The sequence below is a fragment of the Eschscholzia californica genome, unplaced genomic scaffold (genome assembly GCF_041429995.1).
Source record: "Eschscholzia californica isolate CP2 unplaced genomic scaffold, dmEscCali1.0.p SCAF_3, whole genome shotgun sequence".
NCBI lineage: Eukaryota > Viridiplantae > Streptophyta > Magnoliopsida > Ranunculales > Papaveraceae > Eschscholzia > Eschscholzia californica.
This window is the reverse complement of record NW_028238420.1, coordinates 48,735,609-48,763,406: the sequence shown is the minus strand read 5'-3', so window position 1 is coordinate 48,763,406 and position 27,798 is coordinate 48,735,609. Positions and strand designations below refer to the sequence as shown.

The 27,798-nt window shown below is 38.3% G+C and overlaps 5 protein-coding genes across 9 annotated transcripts; all 5 read left to right on the top strand.

Moving 5' to 3' along the window:
- Positions 1-65: 65 nt before the first annotated feature.
- LOC147551185 (putative serine/threonine-protein kinase WNK9) lies at positions 66-4,963 on the top strand. Its single transcript, XM_086667010.1, has 7 exons — positions 66-492; positions 596-633; positions 739-966; positions 2,071-2,291; positions 2,563-2,720; positions 2,803-3,250; positions 3,719-4,963. The coding sequence occupies exons 1-7, from the start codon at positions 418-420 to the stop codon at positions 4,708-4,710; spliced, it is 2,160 nt and encodes a 719-aa protein (XP_086523136.1). The 5' UTR covers positions 66-417; the 3' UTR covers positions 4,711-4,963.
- A 1,830-nt stretch (positions 4,964-6,793) lies between these two features.
- LOC147551184 (small ribosomal subunit protein eS24z-like) lies at positions 6,794-8,905 on the top strand. The gene is made up of 6 exons (XM_086665729.1): positions 6,794-6,899; positions 7,044-7,122; positions 7,232-7,273; positions 7,357-7,527; positions 8,459-8,545; positions 8,648-8,905. Exons 2-6 carry the CDS (start codon positions 7,048-7,050, stop codon positions 8,687-8,689), a joined length of 417 nt encoding a protein of 138 aa, XP_086521855.1. The 5' UTR covers positions 6,794-6,899; positions 7,044-7,047; the 3' UTR covers positions 8,690-8,905.
- A 751-nt stretch (positions 8,906-9,656) lies between these two features.
- LOC147551183 (uncharacterized) lies at positions 9,657-16,453 on the top strand. Its single transcript, XM_086665723.1, has 7 exons — positions 9,657-12,106; positions 12,808-12,940; positions 13,048-13,133; positions 13,276-13,514; positions 13,822-13,908; positions 14,641-14,740; positions 15,275-16,453. Exons 1-7 carry the CDS (start codon positions 10,307-10,309, stop codon positions 16,085-16,087), a joined length of 3,258 nt encoding a protein of 1,085 aa, XP_086521849.1. The 5' UTR covers positions 9,657-10,306; the 3' UTR covers positions 16,088-16,453.
- A 335-nt stretch (positions 16,454-16,788) lies between these two features.
- On the top strand, positions 16,789-19,711 carry LOC147551182 (imidazoleglycerol-phosphate dehydratase, chloroplastic-like). Of its 5 annotated transcripts, none has more exons than XM_086665727.1 (10): positions 16,789-17,008; positions 17,232-17,305; positions 17,472-17,593; positions 18,106-18,210; positions 18,326-18,418; positions 18,598-18,672; positions 18,761-18,823; positions 18,997-19,106; positions 19,213-19,282; positions 19,388-19,711. In XM_086665727.1, the coding sequence occupies exons 2-9, from the start codon at positions 17,236-17,238 to the stop codon at positions 19,238-19,240; spliced, it is 666 nt and encodes a 221-aa protein (XP_086521853.1). In that variant the 5' UTR covers positions 16,789-17,008; positions 17,232-17,235; the 3' UTR covers positions 19,241-19,282; positions 19,388-19,711. The 5 variants fall into 5 exon arrangements, with proteins under 5 accessions (XP_086521853.1, XP_086521852.1, XP_086521854.1 ...); XM_086665726.1 differs by having other exon boundaries at positions 16,815-17,008; positions 17,469-17,593; XM_086665728.1 differs by having other exon boundaries at positions 16,993-17,041.
- A 1,728-nt stretch (positions 19,712-21,439) lies between these two features.
- Positions 21,440-27,742, top strand: LOC147551181 (RNA recognition motif XS domain protein). Its single transcript, XM_086665721.1, has 3 exons — positions 21,440-22,712; positions 25,583-25,884; positions 27,189-27,742. The coding sequence occupies exons 1-3, from the start codon at positions 21,664-21,666 to the stop codon at positions 27,536-27,538; spliced, it is 1,701 nt and encodes a 566-aa protein (XP_086521847.1). The 5' UTR covers positions 21,440-21,663; the 3' UTR covers positions 27,539-27,742.
- The last annotated feature ends 56 nt before the right edge of the window (positions 27,743-27,798 follow it).

Here is a 27,798-nt window from a genome sequence, read left to right as displayed (position 1 = left end):
GTAAAGTAGGGGCCGGGCGGAAAGCTGGTCACAAAGTTGGGGGCCATTAGGGAAATAACCCAAATGATAAAGAACAGAGATTGTGAAGGTGAAGGTGAAGGTGAAAGTGGGGGTTGTCCTTTTGGTATGATGTTGCATAGTGGGGTGCATTTCTTCGTATCTCTTTTAATACATTTTTCCTCTTATTTTATGTAGGAAAAGTTGTCTTCCAGTGAAACCACCACCCCAGTCGCCAAATCTCCCTCTCCCTCTCTCTACATCTACACGATCTTTCTTTTGGTTTGGATTTCATTTCTACTTGATCATCCTCTCTCTTATCTCTCTTATCTGTTCTCATACTCAAAACATCACAAAGATACAACTTTCTCTTCTATTAAAATAGCCTAGCAAGAAGCAAACTCAATACCAAGTTTGAGAATGAACAGTTTAAACCCACTTGAACCGGATTACTCTGAGTTTGTTGAAGTTGATCCAACTGGAAGATATGGAAGGGTAAATCTTTAATCTTACTTCAAACTTATTCCCACTTTGCTTTATTAGATTCATATTTTTTTTTCCTTACATTTTTCTATTTTGGGTCACATTTTGGTTACAGTATGATGAAATTCTTGGCAAAGGTTCTTCAAAGACTGTGTAAGAATTTTCCTATGAACCCATTTCAAATTTCTCCTAAATTTGAAGTATTTTGGTAATTTTAGAAAATGGGTAGTTGTTAATTTTTGGTTTTGATTGACACAGTTATAGAGCTTTTGATGAGTTTGAAGGGATTGAAGTAGCTTGGAATCAAGTAAAACTTTATGATTTCTTGAGAAGTCCTGAAGATCTTGAAAGACTTTATTGTGAAATTCATCTTCTTAAGACCTTGAAACACAATAACATCATGAAGTTTTATACTTCTTGGGTTGATACTTCAAATAGGAACATTAACTTTGTTACTGAGATGTTCACCTCTGGGACTCTAAGACAGTAAGTAGTAATGGTGGTTTTCTCCCCTTTCGAATGGCTAGCGCTTTGGGGAAAGCTAAATAGTTTCCGGGGTTTGAAATTTTAAAGGGAATATGCAAAATTTTGAAAAGTTTCCGGGGAAACATATTTTATGGGGAATATGGCTCAAAATAAAAAACTCTCCCCCTCATCTTCTCTCTTTCTTCTCCGAAAGGTCGCCGGCCGGAAAATTTTCCGGCCGGCGACCATGAAAAAAAAAAATTTCCTTTTTTTCTCTCACATCTCTCTCTCTCTAAACTCCGGCGAAGGGAAACCCCCTTCGCCGGAGTTTAGAGAGAGAGATGTGAGAGAAATTTTTTTTTTTTTCATGGTCGCCGGCCGGAAAATTTTCCGGCCGGCGACCTATCGGAGAAGAGAGAGAGAAGATGAGGTGGAGGGAGAGAAGTGAGGTGGAGAGAGAGAGCTGAGGTGGAGAAGCTATTTTGCTTTCCCCCTAAATAAAATTGTCAAACAAAATTGACCAATTTTTGACCAAGTCTTCACACCCCGGAAACTATTTAGCTTTCCCCAAAGCGCTGGCCTTTCGAATTGATCTAAATATGTAGGTTTTCAGTGATTTCTAGTTTCAGATTGGGTTCTTTTCTCCTTAGTAGATTTCGACTTCCATGACTACCGTCCTGTTGTCTTAATTGGCCAACACTCTTCGTGGGTTCTAGGTTGGGGCACAGTTGGGCACCGTAACTCAGTTTGCGGTTCATCCCGTATCACCAGTTTTGCTTACCAAAATGGCTTAGTTGGGGCTCTTGATTTTGCGGCGCGGCCCAACGGAGCAGCCACACCATCCTACCTTTTTAAAGTTTGAGAATAGGTTGAGGGGATTGCGCCCCTCTAATCATTGGCTTTGCGCGGTAGAACTCACCCGCAGACTCCAAATATCATGAGGGAAACTTTAGAGGAACCAACTACTAGATGGTTCAATTCGTCTTTCACCCCTATACCCAACTACAAGAAGAAAATATAGACATCTAATACGTTTTTGTTTTTCATGATTTTCTCATCTTAATTTTCGCTTTTTTGTTGATTTTTCAAACTTGAGTTTTTCTTTTCTTTCAATGTTACTGATAGGTACAGAGAGAAGCATAAGAGGGTTAACATTAGAGCAGTGAAGCACTGGTGTAGACAGATTTTGAGAGGACTACTTTATCTTCACAACCATGATCCACCTGTGATCCATAGGGATCTTAAGTGTGATAACATATTTGTTAATGGAAATCAAGGGGAAGTAAAGATTGGAGATCTTGGTCTGGCAGCGATTCTCCGAAAATCTCACTCTTCTCACTGTGTTGGTAAGTTCAAGTTCAGTTTCCTGAAAACTTTCATTAGAAGACCAAACTAACATGTACGACCATTGCCAACGACCCTTGGCTCAAGTGGTAAGAGGTAAGTCTTCCAACTTAGAGGTCAAGGGTTCGAGGCACACGCTTACCAATTCAAAAAAAAACATGTACGACCATTTGTGAGAATAGTCCCACATGGAAAACAGGTGATCTAGTGGCCAAGAATATAACTTCTTTGTTTGGTAGTTGATTCCTTTTGTTTCGGATTCTTGTTTTTTAGGCACACCAGAATTCATGGCACCAGAGGTTTATGAAGAGGAATATAATGAACTAGTTGATATATATTCATTTGGGATGTGCATATTGGAAATGGTGACCTTTGAATATCCTTACAGTGAATGCACCCATCCTGCTCAGATATACAAAAAAGTTATTTCTGTAAGAACTCCCCCCGTCTAGCTTATCTTCAATAGGTTTTATTAGCTCTTGTCTAGTTAACATATTTGCTATTTACTTGTAGGGGAAAAAACCAGATGCTTTATATAAAGTAAAGGATCGAGAAGTGAGAGAATTCATAGAGAAATGCTTGGCAGCATCATGTCGTAGGCTCTCGGCAGGGGAACTTTTAACGGACCCTTTTCTTCAAGTTGATGATTATGGTGCTGATTTAAGACCTACAGAGTATATGAATAGGTACGATATGGACCCTTTTCTAAGTCGCCCTCTTTATGAACTTCCACAAAATGGTCGTAGTTCCTTGAGCAATGGGTACTCACTTGATTTCGACCCGAAACACGGAATTGAGCCTGAGCATGGATGGTATCATCTAGTTGAGATGGAAAACAATGGAATTGAACTTTTTACTTACCATGAAGATGAACATTCTCCAAATGTGGATATCACAATCAAAGGAAGGAAAAAAGAAGATGATAGTATCTTTTTAAGGGTCAGAATTGCAGATAAAGAAGGTGAGATTGTGAGAAATCAAAGTAATCTCGTATCTGTCTTTTACTTCTTTGCATGTCTATGTGTTAAGTTTGTGGCCATCCAACTCAAAACCAATTGGCAATGAGTGGAGAGGACCTATTCTTTATATTCTTGGTTGCTAGTTACCCATTCTCCCATGTGGGACTATTCTCACACGCCCCCCCTCACGTGTGGCGTTCTTTGAGCCTAACACGTGTGTTTTTTTTCTTTACGGGTGACGTGGAACACGTGTGGCTTTTAAGCCTATCACGTGTGGGCCTAGCTCTGATACCATGTAAGAAAAGAGAATTTGTATTGATTGTATTGATTTCCAAAGCTATTACATAAGTCTTTATAAGGAGTTACATAGGACCTATTCTTTATATTCTTGGTTGCTAGTTACCCATTCTCCCATGTGGGACTATTCTCACACTATGTTTCATTACAGAAAACTCTTTTTCTCTTCACAGATCGAATCCGAAATATCTTCTTCCCTTTCGACATTGAAACAGATACAGCATTTGGTGTTGCAACCGAAATGGTTGCAGAACTTGATATAACTGATCAGGATGTGACTAGGATTGCAGATACGATTGATGGCGAAATCTTTCGTCTGGTACCAGAGTGGAAACCAGGGCCAGGAATTGAAGCAGCCCCAAGATTTGGAAACGGAATCTGTCACAATTGTGCCTCAACCCGAACTTCGAATGGTTCCCTAATTGACTATCATTCTTTGAATAATCTTTGTGCCGGTAATGACTTACAAGTTTTTCAATGTCAACATGGTTGTGCTGAAATGCACGGTAGGTTTGAAGAGATCACATATCAAGTTGAAGGGTCGGATCATTGTGTGGCAGACGGACCAGATATATCTACCCATTCAGAGGTACTAAACTGTGTTGAGATCTGGGCTCACCAAGAAGGGCCTGAATTAAGTTCAGTAGAATCAGGAGAACCTAACTCTGATGAAGAACATGGAAGATTGATCAGTTCAACCCCAACGAACGGCAAATGCATGACCAATTTGGTCGATTATGCTGGAAGAAACTCCTCCGGAGTTCCTTCATCGGCATGTGCATTCTTTGATGATTATGAGAGCGAAATTAGGCATAAACTAAGATGGCTTAAAGCTAAGTATCAAATGGAGTTAGGAGAGTTCAAGAATCTTCAATTGGGAAGAAAATCAAGACATTTAAGTGTATGTCCTGATACTGAGAACTGGCGAAACACAAGAGAAAGTCGAGTTCTGAAACGAATTCATTCAGGGAAGGACAAATCTTCAAACTTTTCAAATCTTCAGATTAGCTGCCCCGACTCGGAGAACCAAACAGCACAAAGTTGTGGGGCGAGCATGGATTCAAGTCCGGAGTTCATGTTCACTGCTAAGAATTTTTACACGGAACTGCTTCCAAATTCTATTAACAGGACAACATCACTACCAGTTGATGCTGTTGATGTTTAAATCTATAATATTTTTCTCTTGATTAAATCAATTGTTTAGATTATACAAGTTTTATTTCTTGTACGCCTCCCCATTAAATTTGTTCACTTGGTTTTAGTTTCAATTCTCTGTTTCAATTGAATTTGGGATATGGGGAATGAAGAGAGGCAGTGATCTTTGTGATTATGAAGAGAGAAAGATAGATAGGTCTAGTTTATAGCTTGTATGGTTCTCCATGAATGATAACTCATTTATCTTAAACTCTTAAACAAAAGGTTACTCAATTATGTTCATTTCCACTGGATGTTGTTACCCATTAGAGAGAGAGAGAGGAGAGGAAATAGTTGGGCATGTCGGTCTCCTGGTTAGCCAGTGAGAACCCTCTCTGAGCTTTCACTGGCCAAAATATAACCTTGAATACATAACTCACTGTATATAAACTCGTGATGTTTGACTCGTCTAAATAACTGATTCAAGTTGATTTTGGGTTCATTTGAGTATGATGCTTGAGATTCAATCACTTCTTGGATACCCAATTTCAATACGACAAAAAGAGGAGAGAGGCGATAAGGATCACTAGGTAATGAGCCAGAGCCAGAGCCACAGAAAGAGTTGGTTTCTGTTTGGATTACTTCCAGTGATGGTGAAGTTTTTCTATGTCATTCCTACTTTTCTCATATTAATAATGTGAATTTGAGTTCACTTGCCTTTTCTTATTTATTCTTACTCACCTTCATGTTAAGAAAAAGGTAATGGTGATGTTTAGTCACAAGTAGGAAGAGGGTACTTTTTCTTAAAGTAGGCTTTATGAGATAACCCTTTCTTTGGCTGATCTCAATCCAGTCCTTAAAAAACTATTGTAGGGAAAAAAGTATGTAAAAAAACAACAATACTTTTGTCACTACAAAAACTTTCAACTTTTAGTAAATATTGGTTATCGACTCACCTTAGCTTTATATATTTAGAATCATATGCTCAAGTGGTTATACTAAATCTTATAATCTAGGTATGAAAAGTTTAGGACAATAGATAGATTTTACCTTGTTGTTTCCAAAACCTAAAAAAAAACACGCCATTCCAAATCCGTGAGTACATCCAGTACTACTAACACTCATGGACACTATCATTGACTGATGTAATTGACTAAGAAGATCAAGGGTGGTTCGAGCCCAAAGGAACTTCTTTGAGGCACAACGTGACACATGGCCTCATGTTTTGGATTTTTGAGTCAATTGTCAATAATAATTTTATTTAGACACACTTACAAAGTAATCAGAGTTGTAACTCAGTAGTTAAGAGGTTGTATAAGAAGTCATAGGTTCAGATCCTCCCACAGTCATTTTAGGAGTTTTATTATGACATGCACAGGACCCCAATTTTTAATCTAGAAAAAAGTTATAATTATTCTTTTTTTTTTTAGAGAAATCGAATACGATCCACGTTAGTTGTTACAAGGCATTGATACATCACGAAGATGCGATGAGCACCATAACCGCCTAATTTAAACCATAACGAAAGAGGCCTAAAGCCCGACAAATTTATTTTAATATTTACTATATATATTGCTTAAATTACATGGGATAAATCTTGATGACAAACTCCTAGACTCGATCCCACGACCTCATGGACTTAAGAGGGGTGTCCAAACGTTACATCAAAGGGTGGTGGACAGAAAACAAAGAAAAGGTATAACTATTGATGAAGGAAATTCAAAAGATAGGACAGAGAAATACTATATGCCCTGAAAATAAAGGTCAACCACACCCAAAAGCTTATGTAGTCGGCTCCCATGGTCCGGGCGTTCTTCTCTCCACGTGCTTAGGCGACTGAGAGCCGCCCACGTCAGCTTTTAGACTATATTTGTCCCAAATTTTCGGCTAAATAGCTTTCGGGATAGAACATATTTTTTTTCAATATAGAACAATGGCACCCTTTTGAGTCATATTCTCTTGAACGGTTGAACTCTAGTCAGGCTTGGGCTAAAGAAACTGAGCTGGGCTTCCATTTTCGTACATTAACTGTTGGGCCGTCTTATAGACGCTCCAATTAACCCCGAACCCGACGGGCTACCCGTAATAAACCCATCTTCAACATTTCCTTTCCCATATATAACTCAAGAAAAATCGAAACCCTAGAGTTCTCTTTCGCCCAACGCAAGCTCACCCTGAACGAAGAAGAGAGGAGACGACGGTGGTCTAAGAGCGAACCAAGTGAGTTTAACTATTCTGATCTATAATTAGGGTTTAAGCTTCCATTAATATATACTCAAAATTAGGGTTTTATTAGAACTTTACAACTCGTTTTGAAAACTAGGGTTTCTTAATCTGTATTTGTTGATTTGTTGCTGTTATCAGTATCATGGCTGACACCAAGGCAGTAACAATCCGAACAAGGAAGTTCATGACCAACAGGCTTCTCTCTAGGAAGCAATTCGTAAGTTTCTAACTCATTTTGTGCTACATTTGAAGAATTTCAAGCACATGAAGTAACCCTAACCCTAACCCTCACTGGTTTGTTTATCTTATTTACACCTTAACTTTAGGTCATTGATGTTCTTCATCCAGGAAGACCAAATGTTTCAAAGGTATAACAAATTTTATTTTATTTTTTTGTTATTTTTTTTGTTGTTTAGGGTTTTGTTTTAAAAAATCGTGTGTAATGGTGTAGGCTGAGTTGAAGGAGAAATTGGGGAAGATGTATGAAGTGAAGGATCCAAATTCCATCTTTGTATTCAAGTTCCGAACTCACTTTGGTGGTGGAAAATCTACTGGGTTTGGATTGATTTACGACTCTGTTGACAATGCAAAGAAGTACGAACCAAAATACAGACTTATTAGGGTAAGAATCATCACCACTGCTCATCTTTCATGTTGTTATCAATCTACAATTTTATTTTCTGCAAATTGGTGCTATCTAAACGAATGAATCTTCTCAATGCCTTGTTTTACTTTCAAGTTTTTTATCTTATTGCACGCTTAATTCGTTTGCATTTTTTGAACTGGTAGTCTGGTATACTGTTCAGAGGTCCTTGTTTTCATGGTTGAGTTGTCTCATGCTAGATATCTTAACCCTTAGTGCAGTAGAAGCTAGAATCATACGATCAATAAATTGTGTCACACCATGTATGCAAAGTCTGATGAGTGTATAAAGTTACATGTCAGTTCACATCCCTCCCCGTGAAAATTAGGGTTGATTCATGAAGTTTGCATTTTTGTAATTGATGGTCATGCAACTGATATCCACATATCCAGCAAGGAGAAAGGGGTAGAGAGATATTTGAATAAGATCAGTTGCACATTTTGAATTTCTTTCTTTACTCAAGACGGAGCTATTTGTGGAACTTGAAATGTGCATAAGCGCCGAACTTTTTTGTTGAGAAAGGCAGTGATTTGCAATATGATGTTAATAGATGTGGTTATAGATGTACGTTTGAAATAAGAAGCCGAAGCTAAATGACCTTTTTGAGAATTGGGAAGCTCTATTAAAGTTATAACACAATTGGAGTTTTACTTACCCTTAGTAAATTGAAGTTGAAGAACTGCAATTCAATGTTCATTACTCATTTTGTAAGGTACTTCACGTGGAACATATTGTTGTAAAATAAGGTCGTGGGAGTGGTCTAGAAGATTTAACCACAATGACCTTATGCCTTATTCAAGACAGATTAAGTGAATCAACATTTGGCATACCTTTAATGTAACTTCATCTCATTGTTCATATGCTACTCTCCCTCTCGCTCACACACATAAATTTGCTATTGTTTTACCAGAACGGACTTGATACCAAGGTTGAGAAGTCAAGGAAGCAGATGAAGGAACGAAAGAACAGAGCCAAGAAGATCCGTGGAGTCAAAAAGGTGGATTTTCGTACTATGAGCTCTTTTAGTGTTTTCGTAACTTCTTTATCGTCTCATTTCAGTTTCTTATACACACTTTCTAACTGGTGTCCTTGTATGCAGACCAAGGCTGGGGATGCTGCTAAGGCAGGAAAGAAGAAATAAGTGTTCAGGGATTTCGAGTTATACCTCAGATGCCGCAACAACAAGATACATCCTAGTTGCAATTTTTTTCTTTTGTCTGTTAGAATGTTGGATGAACCGAAGTATCTTTTAGTTTGTATCCGGATTTTGTCAATTTTTTCCGCGAGGATAGATTAGTATTCGACAAACTCGTTGGTTTTCTAGATTGAATCTAAACTTCAAATTTTGCTTGCAAAATATTAATCTCATATAATCTCTCACATATTCTATAATTAAGCTTTTGCATTATGATACAAAGTGCAGGAAGAAGATTATTACTATGCTGGTCAGTTCAGTTTGATCGAAATTGTTTAACAAAAGTTGCAGAGTTACAAATTGTCACTTCTGCAGACTAAAGGTTTGCGGTCCTTTAATGAGTTTTCCATCTGGATTTGAAATGAGTTAAAATGTTACGATCACATTTAGGTGGGTGTTTTAGGGAAACAAAAAAAATTTCGGAGAAAAAGTTTGAAAACCAAAAAATGAATCCCCAAACACACCCTTCAAGGCGGCTGAAGTTGGCCGAGAACTTCTTTGCCTAGTCTCTCTCTTCTCTTTCTTTCTCTTTTTCTCTTCTCTTTCTCTTTTGTCGTTCTCCCGGCTTCTCTCTCTTTCTCTTTCTCTCTCTCTTCTTTCCTTCTCCTGGCTTCTCTCTCTTTCTCTCTCTCTTCTTTCCTTCTCCTGGCTTCTCTCTCTTTCTCTCTAAGTTCTGGCGAAGGGAAGAGAAAAAGAGAATGAAGAGAGAGAGACGAGAGAAAGAGAGTGAAGAGATAGAGGGACGGGAGAAGAGTGCGAGAAAGAGAGTGAAGAGAGAGAGAGGAGAAGGATTTAGTCGTGGAGATCGCAGGTGTTAAAAGTATAGGTCATCGGAATATCATGAAAGTCGTCGGAGTTACAAAGGAGGTCCAAAGGGAAGATGGAAGTATAAAAAATTAAAAAACATTAAAAGGATGATGTTTGGAGGAAACAGAAATTTTCTAGCAACTTATAAAGTAATGATATTGTTTCTCAATAAAGAAAGAAGTTTCATATATAGTATTAAATTGCTGTGGTGAGTTTCTAAAATTCAAAATCAAACTACTTAAACCAAAGTAGAACACTACTTTGGAGGGAAAAGAAGAGCCCATTTATAACAAACAACAAAGGAAAGAAAAACACACACAAGGGCGACCAGCAATTTATCACGTCCAAAGGACTAACGTTTCTCTCGCTGATGAAACAAAGCAACCATAGGGTTTTGAAAATCTACTTCAACAACTATTCTTTTCTTTCTCTCAAGTTGTAATCTCTTGATTGTTCTTGATAGGTAGTAAGTAGTATGATTCTTGATTTCGCTTCGATTTCTCCTTCTCTCTTTTAACGTCGTCTTTCTTCATCTTTAGATTGATTCGTCCTGATCTATCTTTTTTGTTTCTCTTCAACCAGGGGGGGTTGTTTCTAATTGGTTTACGATTCACGAGATAAAAAAAAAACTAGGGTTTTTTCTGCTATAGCTTTCAGGTGCTCTATTTCCCCTTTTCATTGGGTTGATTTGACTGTGGGGTTCTTGTTTGATATGAAAGTAAGGATAGAAGATTTGGTATTGTGACTGTGGGATATATGGATAACGATATGGATGAGACGAGTAATGGTGGTTCTTCAAGGAAAGACATAGTTTATGAATCGCAGAAAAAGAATAGGCAGAGGTGGGATTGGGATAGTGATTCAGAGACCAGTGTTGACTTAATGATTCCTCATCGTAAGGTATTTGCCTCTGATAAGGCAGATTCTTTAAAATCCAGAGAAGGAATTGAAATTGCTAGTAAGCTGTGTAAGAATGGGGTTATTGAAAGTGGGAGTGGAAGAAAGAGGAGCTGGATCGATGATATTGAATGTGAAGAAGATGAAGAGGAAAATGGGGTTGTGGGAAAAAAGCAAAAGAAAGAACTTCCTAATAGTCGAGTAACTAGGGTTTTGAGAAGTGGTGGTGGTGGTGGTGTTTTAGGTTCTAAATCCCCAAAACAAGGCGAGAAGCAGATAGACAACTCCGACAGCAAGTATCAGGGTAAAAATGGTGTCTTGAAAGTTATACTTAAGGATAAGAAGAAACTTAGAAATTCAGAAAAAAATCATGGTACCCAGGAAGAAGATAAAACTAGAAGAGTTACTAGGTCTGCTGGTACTTTGAACTCGAAAGCACCACTTTCTCCTCCAACTCCCCTAGAAAAGAAGCTCAACGGGAAACTGGGTTTACCTTTAAAGAAGGAGAAGAAAAACGTGAAATCATGGAAAGTTGCATCAAACAAAAAAAGCGAAACCTGTGAATTGAGATCAGACGTGATAGAAGTTTCCACCACATTGGGATCTAAAGATGTGGAGGGTTATAGTAAGAAGGACATAGAAAGGACTAAAGAAGATCGAACTTTCACGTTCAAATTGGGCGTCTCAAAAAGAAGCAAAGGTGGAAAACGTAAAGGTGATGTTGTAACCCAAAAGGAATCAATACGGGAACAGATTAGGGAGATGATTGTGGAAGCGGGGTGGACAATTCAGTATAGGCAGAGGTTAAGCAAGGATTACCAGGATGCAATATATGTGGATCTCAAAGGAAGAGAACACTGGTCAATTACCAAGGCTTATTATGCTCACAAAAAGCAATGTGAAGAGGATGGTAGTCCGTTTACTCCAATACCAGAGGAGGTCATAAGTCAATTAACTAGGCAAACAAAGAAAAAGATTGAAAGGGATATGAAATTGGATAAAAAGTTTGGTGGAGGGAGTAGTATTGCAAAAGAGAAGAGTGAAAAAAGGTTGAAGATTAAAAATGCTCTGAAGAAAAAGGGAACAGCTAAACAAAGTAAGATTCATAGAACATCCCCTACATCTGATGCTAATTTACTACCAGGAAGAAGACATAAAAAGCAAAAGGGACGTGCTTTGTTAGTTCGTGGTTCTAACAAAGGACTAAATTCAGATAACGATGATTTTATCCCCTACTCTGGAAAACGAACTGTTCTTTCCTGGTTGATTGACTTGGGTACTGTTCTTCCCAGCGAGAAAGTTAAGTATATGAACAGCAGCCGGAAGAAAACAATGTTGGATGGTTGGATAACAAGGGATGGAATTCATTGCTGTTGCTGTAGTAAAATTGTAACTGTTTCGGAGTTTGAGATCCATGCAGGAAGCAAGTTGTGTCAGCCATTTGAAAATATAATTGTGGAGTCCGGGCTTTCGCTTTTCCAATGCCAGCTAGATGCATGGAATAAACAAGAGGAATCTGATCGGAAAGGGTTTCATTTGGTAGACGTTAATGGTGATGATCCAAATGATGATACATGTGGTATCTGTGGGGATGGCGGGGATTTGATTTGTTGTGATGGCTGTCCTTCAACTTTCCATCAAAGCTGCCTATGTATACAGGTATTATTACTATATGATATATTTCCTATGCATCTGTTGTTTACTTAAAGTATTACACGGTGTTGGACATTTATTTCCATTTTTGCACAGTAGTGTTAATGGTTTGGAAACGAAAGGAAAAGCTGACGTAAACGTTGGTAAAACGAACTATATTGAAGTCTGTGCCTGTAGTTTTCTTTTCTGTATTGTTCTTTTCCTGTCATGCAAGTTATTGACTCGGAAAACATCTATAGCTCAGGCCTAAACAATCGTGCTGGACGCAAATAGCATAAGTTGTGTTATAAATGTAATCTAATGCAGCTAGATGTCAACATAATTTAATCCCTCAATATCTTTTAATGTTAGATAAGAATGATCGAAAACGCAAACTAACCTTTTCTAATCTAGAAAAGTAAACATTAGCATTTCTTGCAGTTGTAAGATTTTGAGTGCGCAATTTCTCTAGATCTATGAAGTGTGTGGATTTAAAATGTAGACCACATCATTAAACTGGATAAAGGAATTCTTTTGAGAAGAAATAGATAAAAGTTATTAGCCTATGTTGCTAACTTGTCAATGGGCATTTTTGCCAGTATTTACCAAATTCACAATTTTCTTTACTATAATTATGTATCAAGTTCAAAATGCTGTGGACATGAATCTCGTTGTGCATCTGATTGTATGATTTTTATATGCAATTGTTTTCTTTTTCAATGTTGCAGATACTTCCTCAAGGTGATTGGAACTGTCCAAATTGCTCGTGCAAATTTTGTGGGTTACCAAGTGGCAGTGTAGATAAAGGGAAAGATACAGGCGTTCCGGTATTACTGAAGTGCATGCTGTGCGAAGAAAAATGTATGTTCTTTTATTTCCTGTGGAATGAGCTTTACAATTTTTCGTTTTCATACGAAAGGTTACTTCAATGCCTATTGACGCATGTTTACGAATCTTGCCTATTACAGATCACAAGTTGTGTTGTCATGAAAGAGATGCTTCTGTTAAGTCTAAGGATTTAAGTACTACCTTTTGTGGTATGAAATGCAGAGAGGTATTTGTTCTTTCTTTCAAATTTGCATTCTTCAGTTTTCTTTAGTTCGCCCTTTGTCACTTGATTTTGTTAATTTTTATGGCACGTATGTGTCTTATGTGGATGGTACTGAGGTTATTTCTTAATTCAATTTCTTGCGCAGCTCTTCATGCATTTGCAAAAGCTCATAGGAGTTAAACATGAATTGGGGGATGGATTTGCATGGTCTCTGATTCAGCGTTCTGATCTAGACACAAAAGCGTCTAACTACTTACATCCCCAAAAGACAGCATACAATTCTAAACTAGCTGTGGCGTTAACAGTTATGGACGAATGCTTTGTTCCGATTGTTGACCACAGGAGTGGCATCAGTTTGATTCGTAATGTAATATACAGTTGTGGGTAAGCACCAAATAACCGTTGTGTAATGAAAATGGGTCAGTTAATGTTCTGTACAATTGTGTGGAAGCTCTAAATAGACCATATTGTTCAGCATATGCTACATTTACATGTTGACCTTCTACGTGTCTGATGCGCTATGTTCTTCGTATGCTACATTTATTTCCATCACACAAGAAAGGCTCCTCCTTTTTAAGAAGTTTTTATAATTTCTATTGTTAACCTCCAATCTATGAACTTAGACAACGTGCTCTTTCACTTTACTATGTTATTAGTTATTTATCTCCTAATGAGACCCTCTATTTTGTAGGTCAAACTTTAATCGGCTGAGTTATAGTGGATTTTATACTGCTATCTTGGAGAGGGGTGATGAAATTGTCTCTGCAGCAACCATCAGGTATACTTTGTTAAATCATGAGTTCCTGTCTGTGCTCCGGCGTCCATTATATTCCGATGTTTTTTGGTTCGTACGTACGGGAGAAAATGTATCCAGCATTAAATTTTATGCCAGTGAAAATGTTTTTCTGAGCGTAAAAGCACCATTCCTTGACATCTACGGTCCTATAAATAAAGCTCATTTTTTCGTAATAGATTTGATCAGTTTACTTTATTTGGTGCACTCTATGCTTTTATTGCATCTATATCCGATGTTTGGATGTGATCATCAAGCATGTTACCTCTTTTCTTTTACAACATGTAGCTTTTCTGCGCGATTGGCATTATCTTTGTTGTTTGTTAATCTGCTTAAACATTGATAAGCATGTCTTTTACTAATAAGTAATACCTACATACGTTATCAATAGAGTTATAGTTGGTACACATACGTTATCAGACTGTTCCGAGAAGTAGGTAAAGGTTGCTCGTAAAACTTGTTTTAGAAGAAGTCGGGAAGGTATCAGTGTAACAGTTCCAACAATACCAAACTACCTTTCCTCTAATGACTCCAGAGTGTATCTCACCATATTATTTTCTTATCCTCTCAGTCTGTTGTTGTCTTGTTCTCTTTTTTTGGGTAGACCTACTCAAACAGTATGATGTTTTATTGCTCTTGATGGTATTCTATGAAACTGTTATTGGTTGTCCTGGTCGTTATTACTGATTAATTTTTACGTTGTATTCTTGGTTATAGGTTCCATGGAACCAATTTTGCTGAGATGCCATTTATAGGGACTCGTCATATTTATAGGCGTCAAGGAATGTTCCTCAGGCTTCTATACGCAATTGAATCAGTACGTTATGAGGATCCTCTCTTGTTCACTTTTACTTGTTTTGAAACATTTATTGAGATATCTTTCTGGTGATCTGCTTTTAATAAGACATTTAAACGTCTCTTTCTTCCGATGTATTTTCTAATTCATCTGAATGCATTTATTATCCTAGGGTGTTCGAAGTTTCAACTTAACTTGTACCATACGTCGTGAGGATCTTTAATTAGCTTGATTCCAGTTTGCTTCTTCATGCTTTGTTTGTCGGTCTCGGGCACTGTTATATTTATCTCTTGGGCTAAGATTAATTACTTACATATACGGCTGGGATTGTTTCTATTTATTTCAGCTTACCTATTTTCGTTCTTCCCATATTTTTCTGCTTATACGAACTCAAGTTGTTTTGTTACATATAGTCCCTAAGTTGTGGAATGGTGTATTTCTCATTGTTTATGTCTATGCTATCAACTAGTTCCTCTCGACCCAAGTACTGATGAGTGATCAAAGCATTAACTTTTTGATAAATGATCGCGATGCTGACACTGCTCTTGTTTCCAGGCACTCTCTTCTCTCAATGTCGAAAGGTTGATAATACCTGCTATTTCTGAGCTTATAGACACCTGGACGTTGGTTTTTGGTTTCAAGCGTCTTGAGGAATTTGAAAAGCAAGAACTTAAGTCCATCAACATGTTAGTGTTCCCTGGTACAGGTCTATTACAGAAGCTACTACTAAATCAGAAATCAGCAGTAGAAAACACTTCTGATGGTTCAGGTAATGCCGTTGTAGAGGGCAAGACCATCGGACCCAAAATCAGCGATAATAGTATGTTGGAGCTGACCGATAAATCTGATATTGGTTCTGTTGCTGAGCCTGATGTCTGTATTTCTGAAAACGGTATTATTGATCATGAAATTGACCCGAAACATATAGTTGCTGATGTAAAATGTGATACCCAAGCTTCTGGGGATATGCTATTTGGTAATTTGGTTGTGAGTAAGGAATTAGAAGCTGCTCATGAACCTGAACTGCTGCCTCTTTCTGGAATGATATCTGCTTCAGACCCAGAGTTCCGTGCTTCTGATGTGAATCATCCCGATAAACTCCAGATAGAAAATGGAAATATATCAGGTTCTCTTGTTAAACTGGGGTTTCAATCTTCGAAAGAGGAAACTGTCAATGAAAATGGTGAGGTAGATGAAGTAAATGCTGATCTTGAACCTGATTGTGATACTTTGGCTGAAATTTCTGTCGAGCAAGCAACCTGTGAATACCCAACTATTGTCAGTAGTCATGATTATAAGTCTATAGCCAGCGATCCTATCCAATCTAAGGCTGATTTGGATCAATATATGCAGGAGGTGAAATGTTAATCTGTGAATGTGTCACGCTAAAAGAAATTATCGTTCTACATCTATTGAGGTCATAAGACATCGAGGTGAAAACCAAGGATACTTCTGCGGTGGGAATTGAAGTTCTGACAATTCAACCCGATTGATATAATAGAAGTTGAAATTGACAACAAGTTTCTTAGTTCAGATTCTTATGATTTTATGATTGTGGGTATATTTCTTCTTTTGATTATATTGGAGTTTTAGTATAGGATTCTGTAATTTGAGTTGCTTTAGAAAATCTCATAGATAGTGTCAAAGAAGTGTTTCTTAGGGGATAGCATTTTGAGGAGATAATATTTTCATTATTTCCTTATTTTTAGCCTTCCAATTTTGTTGCTTTGTAAATGTCCATCTCTTAATCCATCCTTTTAAGCTTGTTTGTTTTCTCCTTGTGAAATTCTTAAAGCAAACAAATACAAAAATACATGAGAAATACCACCGTGACACTCTCGTGTGATATAAAAGTGCTAAAATATCGCCCGCCATGTAAAAATAAAGTTATAGTTGCTAGATTAAGTTATGTGCACGGAAATGTAACTAAAGTTTTTTTAGTTGCTTATAAAAAGTTGTATGTAAATCCTCTTCATCACTCTTAAGAGTTTTAGAGAACCAGATCATTTAGGCTGGGAAAAAGATGCAAGTGCGATGTCATTTTTTTTCTTCTGAAACAACAATATTACATGATTAGAATAAACAATTGTCCACCACTCTTTGGTGTAGTGGTAGGATATCCCTTTTAGGTCCACGAGGTCTTGAGATCGACTCTCGTTGGAGTGACCGACAAATCCACTTTCTTAAACGCTTAAAAAGGTTTCAAGAACTAGAACCGCACCTGTCTCACCCGAGCTCTTCTGGTAGCCACCATACGTTGGCATGCTAAGAGCGAGGGTTCGAGTCATGGTACTCCTCTTTCTCTCTCTCTCTAAAATTTAGGTATTACAAAATACCTACTTTTTCTTCACATAAATTTGTAGGTCTCTCTCACTCTCAGACAAATGGACCTATTTTTGCCCTCTCTTTTTACATCGACATGTTCTTCATCTCAATTACTGAAATCTAGGGTTAGGGTTTCTAATCATACTCACCTTAAGTTATTCTCATCACATTCTTTTCAAATTCTCAGAAAAATGGAACCATCAACTCTTACTTCTCAAGCTGGAGAAAATGGGTCTTCCTTCACTACTACTTCAACACCAGGTAAAAGAAAAAAAAATTCTTTTAATTTTTATATTTATTTTTAGGGGCTGTGTTTACTTTCTCTAATCAACCCTTATTGGTTAATAAAGATTCTTATTAGTATGAGTTGGTAATTTAGCATTTGTTGTTTTATAATCAATTAGGGTTTTTGTTATTCTCTCAGCAGGTAGAATTGGAGAGGTCAAAAGGGTTACAAAAGAAACAAATGTACAAGTTAAATTGGATTTGGATGGTACAGGAATTACTGATAGTAGTACTGGTATTCCCTTTTTAGATCATATGCTTGATGTGAGTATTACCATACCGTTTTGATTCTTCATTTATAGTTTGATTACGATCTATGCTTTATATTTCGAAATTTGCTATTAGCTCATATTTGAATGGAAGCATGAAGTTTATGGCTCAATAATTAGGACAAATGTTGAAAATTGAGTAATACTATGTAGATGAACAAAAATCAACCAAGTGAAGTTGATAGACTAATAGACCCGAAGAGTCTTAAATGTGATATTCGATTTCACTTCGTGTTGAATCTGTGATGTACCTAAGATAGGCCCACCCGTGATACTGATAGGTTTGAAAGCTACTCGAAAATAAAGGACATGTGTTAGGTTTAAAGAACGCAACGTGAGTGGGCTTGCGAGAATAGTCCCACGAGGGGAAAGGGTGACCCAGTAACCAAGAATATAATGTCTAGGTCCTCTCTACTCATAGAAACCAATGACTTGGGTGGTTTAGTTCGGTTTTGTAGGACTTTGTTCGATGGTAATACTTTATAGTGTATTTGTTGTTATTGACAGCAACTAGCATCGCATGGACTATTTGATGTACATGTAAAAGCTTCTGGTGACATTCATATCGACGACCATCACACAAACGAAGATGTTGCACTTGCTATTGGAACGGTGATTACCTTCCATAAAGTTCTAGTTTGTCTCTTCGATGCAGATTTGGTCAATTCTGCTTCTTTCATTTGTTCGCGTGACCGTCCTAACAAATCTCGTTTTCTTGACCTTTCAGAGTTTACTACAGGCACTTGGGGATAGAAAAGGAATCAACCGTTTTGGAGATTTTACAGCTCCTCTTGATGAAGCTCTCGTTCATGTTTCACTGGTAAAATTGCTGAATTCAGGTTCGATCAATATTTTCCAAGCGTTCTAGGTTTTAGGGTTGTCAGAAATGTATTTGATGAAGCTTGCAGGATATGGAAAGTTTTGGACTGTTCTGATCTTACTGACGTTATTTCGTACTACCTATCGAAGTTTATATTCATTTTTACATTTGTTTATCAGGATTTATCAGGGAGACCTCACTTGAGTTATGATTTAAGGATTCCCACCGAGAGGGTTGGAACTTACGATACCCAGGTGGTTTCTTCTTCTCTTTGTTTCTTCTTCATCATCTATAAACGTTCTGAAACTGATACGATCTTTCCGAACTGTTCTCTTTCCGTAGCTTGTGGAGCACTTTTTTCAGTCTCTAGTGAATACCTCTGGGATGACGCTTCATATCCGGCAGGTAAAAGCTCTGCCGCTTCGAATCAATAAAACATGACTATATGAAACCAAATTATGCCTGGATTATGTTAGGATTGATTATCACAAATCATGCCCCAGGAAGAGTTTGTACCAGGAGCTTCTTTTTCTGCTTCAATTTTACTCGGATACTTAAGAATGTGTTGGTAAATACAGCTTGCTGGGAGAAACTCTCACCATATTATAGAAGCAACATTTAAGGCTTTTGCTAGAGCTCTTCGACAAGCTACTGAGTATGACCCTCGCCGACAAGGGAAGGTTCCAAGGTATGGTCATTATTCTTGTTCAAATTACTACTCATCTCCATCTTGGGCGTTTGTTACTTGTTAGTGTGTTCCTCGTAACTGTTGTCTGTTTTTTCTGTGCTCTCAGCTCTAAAGGGGTTTTGTCTCGCTCCTAATATTCTCCGAGTCTAATACCCAAAAGGTTGAGAATCTTAGAGGTAATATGTTAGCTCCTTTTGATGTTCTCAATCAAAACACTGACTCTTTTTTTTCCCTTTCTTGTCATCTTGTGTTTCTTATACTCTTTCCATTCGCTCTTTCAGCAACCGGAATTTGGAGATCAAAACTCTCACTGAACGAATCGACGAGTCTGACGCCAAGGTGCTTTTGTTCATGTATGATGAGTGCTATGAGAATTAAAAATCTCCAAGGAACTCCTTAGTTATGCATCTTTAATGTTGAAGAACTGGATAACTTTTTATTGATATAATGTATAGAACCAGATTGTGATACTCAAGTCTCGGCCTGGTCTTCAACAAACAAAAAAAAGAAAAAAAAGTCTCGGCCTGGTAAAATGAAAAGGATTCAAACCGTTTGAAATTGTGGATATGAATAATTCATTTTATTATGTTATCATTGTTTAGATATCTTATTTTGCTTATTGGTGATATCCTGTTAATATTGTTATCTATACAAACTCAGCCCTTTCCCATTCAAAATAATACACGAGAACTACTTTTGGATCGAGAGATTTTTCTCTGATTCTTGAGTTTCCCCAAGACACTCCCAACTAGGGGTGGGAATCGGGCGGACGCGGACGGGCTCGGACTACAAAGTACCGGGCTCGGGCGGATCGGGCTTGGAAAAGTCGAGCCCGAGGTAGGGTGGCGGGCGGATCGGGCCGGGCGAAATACGACCTCTACGTGCCCGTAGCCCGTCCGAGCCCGGTTGCCCGAGCGGGTCCCAACGGGCTCGGGCCGGACGGGCTCGGGTTTTTTAGAAATAAAAAATATAAAAAAAAACAATTATTTAATAAAAAAACAATAATTAATCAAAATATCAACCATTTTATATATGATTATCAGATTACATCAAAAGACCCATGTTAATAACAAAAAGTGAGAAAAGGTCCAAAATATGATATGATATTTATTCTGATTCTACTTTCTACCTAAAGGTTCTGAAACAGAACTCTCTGATCTGTTTGATCAAACAGATCAGACTCATAAGAGATGAGTTCTGTTTCAGAACTAAAAAAAAAAACGATTCCACTATTTTTTTTTTTGTACATGTACATCTTAGTATCTTACATCAACCACAAAAAAAAACTTACATGAGAATATGAGATCAGACCTCTCTGATCTATTTGATCAGACAGATCAAAGATTTACATCTATGATCTGTCTGATCAAACAGATTTGACTCGTTAGAGTCGAGATCTTTACAAACAATAACATATAAACACTAAAACAAAATACAAACATTAAATAATAACATATAAACACTAAAACAAAATACAAACATTAAATAAAAACAAAATACAATAACAGATCTGACTCTAAATAAGTTCGAAGGCTTAACCAACAGATCGTACTAACTATTGAGAGAGAGAGAGTATTTAGGTTTAGTGTTCGTAGGAAAGGGAGAGAGAGAGAGAGGAGGAGGCAGAAAGAGAGAGAGAGGAGGAGGCGGAAAGAGAGAGAGAGAGAGAGAGGTGGTACTGTTAGGAATTTTAGGGTTTAGGGTTAAGAGAGTGGGTTTTTATAAGGCTGGTAGATTTAATCCAACGGCTGAGATTACATTTAATCTCAGCCGTTGGATCTTCTCAAAACCTGCGGGCTTTGAGCCGGGCTCTCTATCGGGCTATTCAAACGGGCTTAGTATCGGGCTCTCATAACGGGCCGGGACTCGGACGGGCTTAACGGGCCGGGACTCGGAATTGAGAGCCTGTCCGAATCCCGGCCCGTAAAGCCCGTTACAAGGGCCGGGTAAGCCCGCTCGGGCTTGGCTCGGTCAGCGGACTCTCGCTGTTCGGGCCGAGCGGGCCGGATCGCGGGGTTCCGGACTGTTTTCCCAGCCCTACTCCCAACTAACGTTGTCATCTTACTCTAAACATTTAAGGGTTTATATTTATTATGGGCAGGTATTACGGACGGGTAAACAGACAACCTAAACGGACGGACTCGGACAGTACACCAGTTAGGCCCCTTTGTTTACGTCCATCCACTAAACATCTCTCAGGCGGGTTTTGACCGGCTCGTCATCGGGCATCCACGGACCCTTCAGACGCGGACGGGTACCGTCATTGGGCGTCCACGGACCCTTCGGACGCGGACAGAGTACCGGCCAAGGGCCAAAATCCCACCCCCTGGGCTATTGGTAGGGATTAGTGGATTACATAGAGAGTGGACTAGTGGAGTATAAAGTGTGGAAATTGAGGCGTGTACTTGGTTTTTTAGGGGAAGGAGTTCTTCCATCAAAGACAGAAACCAGCGCGGCAAAATTGAAGAGAATTTATACTCTTCCTAAATCTCAATCATACGAACCCTAATCTCGATCTCCATTTTTGAATCTTCTTCCAAAAGCATTTGACTAGAAGATGATGGGAGGGAATCCGAAAGGACCATCATCTTCGTCATCAACCCAAAAACCTTCTTCATCATCATCTCACAGAAAAAGCAGATGGGATTCCGGCAATAATCCCAAATCCGGTAATAAATCTGCCGCCGCCTCTGGTAACAATTCTAAACCCGAAAAGCCTTCTCCAAACCCTAAAAATGTTTCAACACCAGGTAATTCCAAACCTAAGCCTCAAACTGATCAAATCAGTAATTCTGTTCCCGGAATGTTCTATCCTAGTGACCCGGGAGGTTCGTTTCACTTGCCTGATCATGGTGGATCTCCCTTCACTGACCCTAGAAATTTCGGTCCTCCGCCACCGCAGCCGCCCCCGGCGTATGGATTTCACATGCTGGAGAGGAGAACAATTGCATTGGCTGATGGAAGTGTAAGATCCTATTTTGCTCTTCCACCTGATTATAATGATTTTCCACCACCAGGGCATCCGAAGGATCATCCTGGAAGGTTTTTTCCGTTTGGACCAGGTGGTCGTGAGCCTGAATTAGGGTTTGACAGGCATTTCCCTCCAGACGGATTCCACCGAGATGGAGTTGATCCGTACGGGCATGGTGGGCAGCCTGATTATGAATCATCTTTAAAGAGAAAATACCGCGATGAGGATGATAGAATTCTCAGTGATGAAATTTTTCGGCAAAGGCAGCAGCTTTTGCAGCATGGAAACCCTAATTCTAATCCTGATGGTTTTCATTTGGGTCCTAGAGACCGTGGGGAGTTTTTGGCTGGTAGTAGTCCATTTAGCCGGGACCAGTTTATGGCTGGTAGGGGGATGGACGATTTCAGGTCTTCGAAGCATATGAGAATTGGAGGAGATTTTGATAGTGGGAATATGCGTTCTCGATATGGTGAAGCTAGCAATAGTGCCAATCTTAGGCTTCCTGACTTGGATCCCCAGGCACTGAAGAAATCTTTTCTTCATTACGTCCACTTAATCAATCAGAATCCAACCCAGAAGAAGAACTTTTTGGAGGATGGAAAGCATGGGTCTTTGGAATGCTTTACATGTGGAAGGTTTGATGAACTTGTTTTGGAACTTGGATATAATATTACTCTTTCATTTGCATCTGCATTGTTGTTTCTAATGCCAGTTTTGATGATAGAAATGCTGTGTAGTTTACTGCGATTGCTAATAGGAATTGATCTTCGGCTATATAGATAGCGCGAGTGGAGTGTCTTGGTTTCTTTACTTGCTTAGGTGACAAATATTCAGTGGCTAATAGCGACTAGTCGATAGCTAGAACATTATATAAATGTGGTTGATAATGGAGTCTGGAAAACCTAAGATGCGTTTAACTATGGAGTCACTGTCTTCTTGTGGATATTTGTGAAGGAAAAGTAGAAATAGATAAATATCTAGGCAGTTGCTATTTATAGATCTTTCTGAAGGAAATAAAAGCAGAATAAACTGCATATTTAGTTAAGTTTTTCCTATATTAGGTTTAGTTTTAGTTATGTTGGCTTGCGTAGATCTTAGATATTAATTTGACGGTGTTTTTGGGCATCAGATATGCTCTATTCGCTTTATAGTTTATATATGTTTTGAGTGGCAGGTGTAGCGTGGCTTATTTCCTGGGATGTGTTATCTCACTGGTGTATAAGAACACTGCGTTTTAACCGTTCGTTTGCAACACATGAAGCCAGAGCTGTGAATACTTGTGATTTATTGGTCCCTTTTTCAGCCATGCTGTCAAAATGTGTACATGTATCCACTTTAGGTTTTTTTTTTGAATTGTTCAGCATGTGCCTCGAACCCTTGATCTCTAGGTGAAAGATTATACCTCTTACCACTCCAACCAAGGGTTGTTGCCACCACTTTAGGTTTTGGTGATGCTATAGGCTGGCAGCTGGTAGTTAAGGGACTACCACCTGAATCAAGGAATCAATGCATCCATGAGCGAGTCTTATCCGCTACAAAAATGATGTATCTTGTGAAGTTGTGGCTTGTTTTTCGTCTCACTTTAGAGTACGAAAATTGGAAAGAATTAGTCCCCTGATCTAAAGAAAAAAATAATCATATCTAATCTCTTTACTGTTTTGCTATTTTAACAAATTTTTAATTGGTGCTCTCTTGTTCCTGACCGTCATGCTTGGAGACCAAATTCGCATTCTTTACTACAGTTTAAGGCTTTAAGCTGTACCTTTAACTGCTCTCACCATGACTAGTGGAGATCTGTGACATCGGGGTCTATATAATTACATATTATGAAGTGTTTGTATCTTGTCTGTCTTGTATACCGCTTTATTTCGTTCCTGGAGTGTTCAAAGTTAATGTTTCGGTAATTTGGTGCTGGCATTTGGTATTTGTTGACCTCACAATCTTATGTTAGGTTGGTTCAGCGACTGGTAAAAATATACTTATATGGTTCTTATCAAGTCTGGTTAGGGATCGTTAATATCTTGATCTGCAGGTCCTTATCCTACTAAACTACTAGCAGCGAGATTTCAGCTCTTGTGTAATGAAAAATCTTGGTTCTGGTTTCAAAAACAATCTTGGATTCTGTTTTACTGGGTGATTGTTATTGTTCTTTTAACCTACAATGGTGACTATTCAATTTATTATAGGGCTGCAGAAAAGGAGCTCTTCGCCGCAGGAAATCAGTATTAGATACAATATATTTAACTGAATGTGATAGGAATGCCGTATGCGTTTATCCTATCACTGATGAGAATTATAAAATTCTTTAGTAGCAGTCTAAGTTTCGTTACTGAATTATAGTGGTTAATGATCTATTAATTCCTTAGGTGAATAAGTTGTGTCCAGGTTGCTGGGTTTGCTCTCATGCTATGTTGCTGTCTTGAACATTGATTCTTGGCAAAACTACTTTCTTTAATAGGTGTTTAGAAAATTTAAAAGCTAATTGAGTTGAATTAGAACGAGGTTCAAAACTATTTCGTATCCTTCTATTGACGCAGATGGTGCATTTTTCACTTGTAGGTTGTGGCCTAATTGTACCAGTTTGTATTTATTATTTAGCTATTATAGAATAGGCTAAGTATTTATGCTTAGAAAGTTATTATTTAGTAATGCAGTATTCCTGTTACAATATCTGGTTGCGATCTCTTCATGTGAATTAACACTTACTGGCTGGCTGGCCATCATCATACATAAAAATTTCTTTCATTGTAACTTCAGTTGTTTGTGCACCCCTTTCCTCTTTTGGTTATCTTCACTGCAAGCCTGAGTAGCTTGGTTATGTAATCTACATTTGAGAGTAAAAAAACTAAGGTAGATTTTAGGTGCTTCCATGGAAGCCGCCCACATTTATGTCTTCACTGATGTAGTTGTTTTGCTCTGTTGTTTGAGTCTATGTGGTCAAATGCAATGCCTTGATTCTAAAGGCTCTATTCATATTTTGGCCCAATCTTTACAATTACTTATAAAGATCATCTAATATCCATATTGGAAATTATGAGATACAATATAACCAGATATATCTTTTGAATTTTGAGGCCTTGCCCTCATGGCTTTTGTCGCTCACAACCTCCATTTGAGTTGAGTGATGCTATGTTGCCTTCGCAGCATTTACCAGCTTAGGATGATTTTTCATTTATTTGTTGTAGATATCAAGATACTCGTGATGCATCGGTCATATAATGCTTCTTTTGGTTAATTTTATCAGTCTGGTATATCAATGTGCTATACCAGACGTGTATTTTTCCATCGTTTCTTTGGTTGGGTTTTTGGTTCTCTGTTACAGTGGAAGTCTACTCGAGCTTGAATGAAGTCTTGGACTGATTAACTTAAATTTTTTTTTTACATCAGTCTTTCTCATGCAGTCATGTTTCCTTTAACAAGTCAGCTACTAGTTTATCGTTGTGCTAATTAGAGAGTGGAGGCTGAATCAGTTGTTGTTCCATGCTCTTGGTCTGCAAACTTACAGGGCTTCTAAAGAATTTCCAGATGTGCATAGTCTTATTATGCATACCTACTACTCAAATGACTTGCGGATAGATCATCTTGGCTTGCACAAGGCTTTGTGTGTCTTAATGGGTTGGAACTTTGCAAAGGCTCCCGAAAACTCGAAGTCTTACCAGTCATTATCTGCTGATGAAGCAGAAAGGAATAAGGAGGATCTGATCATGTGGCCCCCTTTGGTGATAATTCATAACACAAATTTAGGTCGGGGTAAAGATGGCCACATGGAGGGTATGGGAAACAGGACTATGGACAATAAACTTAAAGGTAAGACATGTTTCTATGTCATTTATCTTTTCTCTGACTTGGGTATTTATAAACAAGTACTTAACATGTGTTGCACAAGCAGCAAGTGCCGATGGGGCACAGAACAGCATGGCTGTAATGCAGTCTCTATCGAAGTCTTGATTTTCTGTAGTTCCATTAGTTTTCTGGTTTGGTTATACGTCGCCAGACATCTTTAGTTCTTATAGATCCTGATTCATTTAGGATCAATTTATCTCACTGACAATTGCATTATATATTGTTGTTGGTTCTTCATGCTTGTCAGTTGAGGCTGTCATTAGTGATAAGACTATAATTTATTAAGATTGTAGTCCAGTTTTCTAAGATGGTATTCGTATTATGGCATGTAGAGGCTGACGTTGCATAAAGTATTAATGAGCTTCCTAAGATCTGTGTCAGCATGCCCCAAACTTAAAACTTTTTCCGGGGCACCTGAATTTTACGTTTATAATATAGGAAAATCTGAGATGATTTTGTTGTTTAAGTAGTTGACATAGTGCACTGCGTTTAGAGCGCTTTGTAGTTGCGTTGTTCAACAGGGTTATTTGTACCGTCAATACCTCTATGCTTCGGTTTTATTTAATGTGGTTGGTTTATAACAAAGAATTTCTTGCTGATTATGACGGATAGTGGAGCACATGTCTCATCGATAACAAAGACATCCGTCATCTTTCTGTTCTCCGGTGGTTAGTGCATGAAAGTCTTGTTTAGGCAGCCTATATCCTTGGGAGTTTTATACTTACATCTTCCCGATGTAATTGTTGGAGCATATTTTTCATGTAAATGTGTTCTAATGCCTCTTAAGTAGCTGCTACAATCTTACGAAACCATTCCACAATATTAGCTCTGAACGTTTTCTCCCTTATGATGTGGGAAAATGCGAACTTGAAGTACATTTTTTCTTTCTAAATACTTGAATAGAAGTTACGTTCCATTATAAATTGAGTGACCTGCCGTTTTCTGCTACCATGCTACATCTTTCTAGTATTACTTCACTGCTCGACATTTTCTGGTTTGAGCGACAATCTTTCGCTTCATCTTGATGTTAGAAGGGCGTGTCGACGGCATTGTGGATTTCCTTTACTACTGAAGTTGTACTTCATGTTTAGCCTTAAATGCAAAGGCCGCCACTCCTCTGAGAGAAATACGTGAATCTACGAATTTATGGTGGATTATTGGAGTCCAATAGGGATGACTAAACTCATAGAATGATATGCTTTGGGAGCTTTCCATGGTGTATTTGGTGCCTGATTTTACTGGTTCTCCTTTCTATTACTGCCTTTCAGATCTCGGCTTCATAGGTGGAAAGTCAAAGTCCTTGTACGGAAAGGACGGTCACTTGGGCATCACCATGGTGAAATTTGCAGGTGATCACTCGGGACTGAAGGAAGCCATGCGGCTGGCTGAATACTTTGAGAAAGATAATCATGGGCGCAAGGCCTGGACCCGTGCACAATCAACACTTTCAGGCAGGGATGATGAAAATAACCCGAGTCTGGTTAAGCGGGATGGAACAAGCGGAGAGAAGACGAGGATCTTGTACGGGCACTTGGGGACTGCATCAGATTTGGACCAATTTGATCCCGAGACGAGAAGAAAGATATTGATAGAGAGTAGAAGGGAATTAAAGGTTTGAATTCAGCTTTGAGGTTTAACAAGGTGCAAGTATTTAAAACTTTTAATTATAGATGATGGAACCTCTGTTCTTTGAAGTTTCTTATCTGGATACCGTGCATAGGTAAGGCATTATCAGATTAAATCTGTTGCATTTAAATTTCAAGCTGAAACTTCTGCAGATATTTCTGATTAGTCTTCAACTAGCTGATGTTGTTGATTCTCAGTCTGGCTCAGCCATTCACGTGTGCTTGGTTTGTTCACCATTTTCTGCATATTCTA